Below are 5,399 nucleotides of genomic sequence, written 5' to 3'. Positions count from 1 at the left end.
CCCCCCCCCCCCCCCCCGGTCAACCAAACGGTCCTGTCGTCACGCGCCATCAAAAGAAATCATCACAGCATGTAATATTACAATTTCCTCTTTAATTTTAATATCTGTAGTCAGAAATACAAAACATATATCCTCTTTTTACGTTAACTATGACGACATTAAAGCACATTTGAGACAATTTTCTCTTCATATTACAACACTGGAGGAAATAAAAGTCGGTTTTATGGCACTTTTAACATTGGAGACCGTGGTTTTACTCACAGAGGCTCAGAGAGAAGAACCTCCAGATGTTAACATCTGTCTGGGGTTAAAAACATCAATCTACACAGCACAAGGTTGTTATTATTATTATTGTTATTATTATTATTATTTATTAAACTACCGTACCACAATACTTACTTACATCTTCTAATGGTGTTTATCTCTGTAAAGAAATATGCTTCCAAATTTAAAAAAAAAGTGCATGTACACACGTTAAAAACTGGCGTCCTAACGTTCACATCACACCGCGTGTTCAACATTTTGGATTTATGAAGATGTTTTAGCAACACGGATGTTTCCAGTCCAGTTCAGAGTGAAGACTGTCAGCAAAATTAAATCATTTTGGGCCAGGAAGGTTTCAGAGGTCTGAAGCGGTCTGAAGCGGTCTCAAGAGGTCTCAAGTGGTCTCAAGTGGTCTGAAGGGGCCAGGCTCAGCTGGACTCAAAGCAGCCGATGGGCCGCTGCGACTGGTTGGGTCCCGGATTCAAGACTTTTATATAAGAATAATAATTCCTAATTTCTGCTTTTCTAACTCAAACATTAGGTATAATTTCCTATAAATGAGGTTTATTGACCATAAATTCCTAAAATAACTGTACAACTTAACTTAAGTTGACAAGCTAGTTTTACATAGCGTTGAAATGTCAAAAAAAGTGACAAACATTGAAAAAAAGGAAAAAAACGTAAGAAAAAGTTTAAAAAATCTAAAGTGTTATTTTGAATTTTGACGGACAGACAACAGGAGGGTTAAAGGAGTATTTTGTGTAGTTTCTGGATAAATTAAATTAATTCCCACCTGAGATCTACAGTTAGGACTTTGAAGTATTACTGCAGTAAAACGCGTGTGTAGTACCACGGTCTGGACCCGTTATGGTTCAGGGTTTCAGGCCCCCGAAGCACATGTACTTGACCTCCAGGTACTCGTCCACGCCGTACTTGGAGCCTTCGCGGCCCAGGCCGGACTGTTTGACCCCCCCGAACGTGGCCTCGGCGGTGGACAGGAGGCCCTCGTTGACTCCGACCATCCCGACCTCCAACGCCTCCGCCACCCGCCAGATCTGACCCACGTCCTGCGAGTAGAAGTAACCTGAGGACAGACGAAAGAAGATCACAGCGGGGTTTAAGGCTCACATTGTCCCGGGTCACCTGGTTTAATGTGTTGTTACTTCAGAATTAACGGGACGTCGAAATAAGCCTCACACCAGGAAACTGTCCAAAACACCAGAAGAAGACGTCAAAAAAATCAGAAAAAGGGCCATTTAAAAAAAAAAAAAATGTGCCAAAAATATTATAAAAATGACAACATCGTCAGTAAATCGCTGCAAAACAAAAAAAATCTGAAAAAGCGCTAAAAAAATTGTGAAAATTACAAAATCGTCAGTAAATCGCTGCAAAACATTAAAAAAAAAAGAAAATTGAAAAGTGCCCAAAAATTTTGAAAAATGTGCAAAAAATATTTTGAAATGACAAAATTTTCAATCCTGCGAAACATTAACAAAATCTAAAAAAAGTGCCAAAAAATTGTGAAAAACGACAAAATCGCCAGTAAAATAAAAAATAAAAATCGCTGCAAAACATAAAAATCATCAAAAATAACGCCCAAAAAATATTGAAAAATGTGCGAAAAATATTTAAAAAATGACAACATTGTTGTAAATCGCTGCAAAACATAAACAAATCTGAAAAAAGCACCAACATTTTTTGAAAAATGTGCGAAAAATATTTTTAAAAAGAAAGACATTTCAGTAAATTGCTGCAAAAAAAACAAATCTGAAAAAGTGCCAAATAATTGTGAAAAATGTGCAAAAAGTTTTTTTTTTAATGACAAACTTGTCAGTAAATCGCTGCAAAACATTAAAAAAATAATTGAAAAAGCGCCCAAAAATTGTGAAAAATGTGCCAAAAATTTTTTAAATGACTAAATTGTCAGTCCAGCGAAACATGAAAAAAATCTAAAAAATTGCCAAGAAAACAAAATCGTCAGAAAAAAAACAAAAAAACAATTGCTGCAAAACATAAAAATCATCAGAAAAAACGCCCAAAAAATATTTTCTAAATGCGCCAAAAATGACAACATTGTCAGTAAATCGCTGCAAAACATAAACAAATCTGCAAAAAGCACTAACATTTTTTGAAAAATGTGCCAAAAATATTTTTTTAATGACAAACTTGTCAGTGAATCGCTGTAAAACATTAAAATAACATTTTAAAAAGTACCAAACATTTTTGAAAATTACAAAATCGTCAGTAAATCGCTGCAAAACATTAAAAAACAAAAAATTTAAAAAGCGCCAAAAAGTTTTGAAAAATCTGCCAACAATATTTTAAAATGACAAAATTGTCAGTCCTGCGAAACATTAAAAAAAACTAAAAAAGTGCCAATTTTTTTTTAAAAATGACAAAATTGTCAGTAAAAAAAATAAATATTTTCTAAATGTGCCAAAAATATTTTAAAAATGATAACGTCGTCAGTAAATCGCTGCAAAACATCAGAAGATCAGATCATTTAAACTTTTTAGAAGAATAAAAATGGTCCAAGTTCCATGTTTTCTACCTGAAATCAGCATCCTTTCCTTATTTCCTGAGATAAACATGTATTCCTGACTAAGAACATTATTCTGGATATGACTCTTATGTTGTTTCCATGGTGGATTTTTAACATGAATTATGATTTATGATAAAAAACAAACCCCACTTCCATGTTTAATAGTGTTCTAGTAGAGACTGATGCATTCCCTAAACATAGATGTTATCTCAGCTGGTGTAAATGGAGATAAAGACAAAATTTGTGAATTATGAAGAAAAATCTTATTTCAGAATTGACTTTCTAACACACGCACAGTGAGTTGGACATTATGTCCGTATTACATCTGTACACTGTCTTTATCAACAGGATTTGAAGACCTATATCTGTTTGACTACTTTTTATATTTGTATTTTTCACTGTAATCTTAATAATGTTGGTTTTTTTATGTTTTTTTTAATTATTATTATTATTATTATTATTATTATTATTATAATTATTATTTTTTTTTTTTATTTTTTTTTTTTTCGTTTTAGGTAGACAATTTTAAGATGTGTCCCAGGACAACGGATGAAAAATAGGCTTTTGGCTAATTCTGGTGCATTTACAGCAATGTCAATTAATGTACACTGTCCCTGTCAAATAAATTTAAAAAAATTTGAATTAAATTTCCGGGAGCTCACCTGCCAGCCCGACGCTGGACGCGTTGGCGATCGCCAGAGCCTCGTCCTCCGTGGAGAATCTGGAGAATCCCAGACAGACACAAGACACTGAACAGACGTCCTCGGGACCTGAACACCTGACCAGCACTTGTTGCACCTTTTCTGACACACGTGAGACCAGAACGCCTCACTAGGTCGGTCTCACAGGCACTTAACCCAGTTCCCCCATACCAAAATAACTTTGGTCAGAAATCTTTTTTTCATACATATACAAAGATTTGGAATGACATTCCGTATCAAATCAGAACATTATCAACTATCACACATTTTAAACAGGCATACAAACAGCTGCTTCTTACCAGTTACACTCACACACATTAAATAATGTGTTTATTTATTGTCCTAGCCTTGTTTGCACTGACCGTATTTGTTCAGCTCTGCTGATGTTTTGTATAAATGTCTTTGTCCTTATGTAAGTGTATTGTGGATTTCATTTGTCGAAATCTATTTTTCTATATCGATGTCTTGTATTAAAGTCTGTCCTGACGTGCTGTAACCATGTTTTATGTTTCTGCAGAACAGGAACCGGCTGAAAACCAGTTTTTAAACTGAGTCAGGCCCGTTTTTAGATTGTAATGTAATGTTACTTTTTCTAACGTTCCTGTATAATAAATATATGAAATGAAAATGAAATGAACACAACCTGCAGCTCTGTGGGGCGGTGTCAATGCAGAATAGGCCGATATTAAAAATATTGATTCATCAGAATCACGTATAACGACAAATAAATCATTCTGATAAATTAATATTATATAAATGCATTTATAAAAAATAAAAACTATGTTATGAGTGTTGGCGTTGCATAGTCTGTCCACTAGAGGACATCCATTCCTTTAATTTTAGTCTCAATAATTCCTAATTTCTGCTTTTCTAACTCAAACATTAGGTATAATTTCCTATAAATGAGGTTTATTGACAATAAATTCCAAAAATAACTGGAAAACTAAAGTTAATAAGTTAGTGTTACGTAGCGTTGAAAACGTCAAAAAAAGGGGACAAAAGAGACAAAAACGTGAGAAAAAGCGTCAACAAAAGTGTTGATTTTCAATTCTGACGGGAAGACGACACGAGGGTTAAACAAGCTTTTTGTTAACGGGTCCAAAGTGACCCGAGGACACCTGGGGGGGGGAGTAACGCGTTGCCATGAGTAACGGGCGAGCGTGCGTACCTGATGACGGGCAGCAGCGGGCCGAAGGTCTCCTCCTGGGTGCAGATCATCTCCGTGGTGACGCCGGCCAGCAGGGTGGGCTCCATGAAGGAGCCGCCCAGACGCTTCCCCCCCCGCAGCACCGTCGCTCCCCTCGACACGGCGTCCGACACCTGGTGGACCACCTGGGGGGGCAGACAGAGACGCACTGACCAGGACTCCAGATAACCCGGGATGTGTTGGAGGGGTCTTACTTCCTGTTCTGGATAATGGGGCTTTTATTTTGAAATTCACCCGCTGGCACCTAAACTAGTTTTTCTGCAGCATGTGACACACACACACACACACACACACACACACACACACACACACACACACACACACATATATACACACACACACACACACACATATATATACACACACACACACACACACACACACATATTTATGTTTTAGCACCCCTTTGAAGAGGCAAGGTTAGTATTTATCATAATTCTGTAAAATTATGTTTCAAAGTAGTTTTTAACAATTAGCTGTTTGTTTACTTTAATTTTAACATGCTAATGCTAACTACGCTAATGCTAGTGCTAACTATGCTAATGCTCTGAATCTCCATGTTAAGGTAGCTAATGAAGTTATTGTTCATTTCCTGTTGTAACCAGCTCTTACGTTGGGTTTGGGGATTTTCCAATAAACCTAAAATCATCAGTTCAAGTGTCAGGGTGTGCAACCAGAACCCTCC

The 5,399-nt window shown here is 36.4% G+C and overlaps 1 protein-coding gene across 1 annotated transcript in view; it reads right to left on the bottom strand.

Moving 5' to 3' along the window:
- Nucleotides 1-618: 618 nt before the first annotated feature.
- Nucleotides 619-5,399, bottom strand: part of aldh5a1 (aldehyde dehydrogenase 5 family, member A1 (succinate-semialdehyde dehydrogenase)) — a 9,128-nt gene continuing 4,347 nt past the window's right edge. Inside the window, exons 4-7 of the mRNA XM_034873645.1 lie at nucleotides 4,676-4,916; nucleotides 3,469-3,527; nucleotides 944-1,348; nucleotides 619-912 (exon numbers count right to left, since the gene is read on the bottom strand). Coding sequence (XP_034729536.1) covers nucleotides 1,137-1,348; nucleotides 3,469-3,527; nucleotides 4,676-4,916 — 512 coding nt within the window. The 3' untranslated portion in view covers nucleotides 619-912; nucleotides 944-1,136. The remainder of the gene's footprint in view (nucleotides 913-943; nucleotides 1,349-3,468; nucleotides 3,528-4,675; nucleotides 4,917-5,399) is intronic.

Source organism: Etheostoma cragini, chromosome 6 (assembly GCF_013103735.1).
Source record: "Etheostoma cragini isolate CJK2018 chromosome 6, CSU_Ecrag_1.0, whole genome shotgun sequence".
NCBI classification, from domain to species: Eukaryota; Metazoa; Chordata; class Actinopteri; order Perciformes; family Percidae; genus Etheostoma; species Etheostoma cragini.
This window is presented reverse-complemented; position numbering and strand designations above follow the sequence as displayed.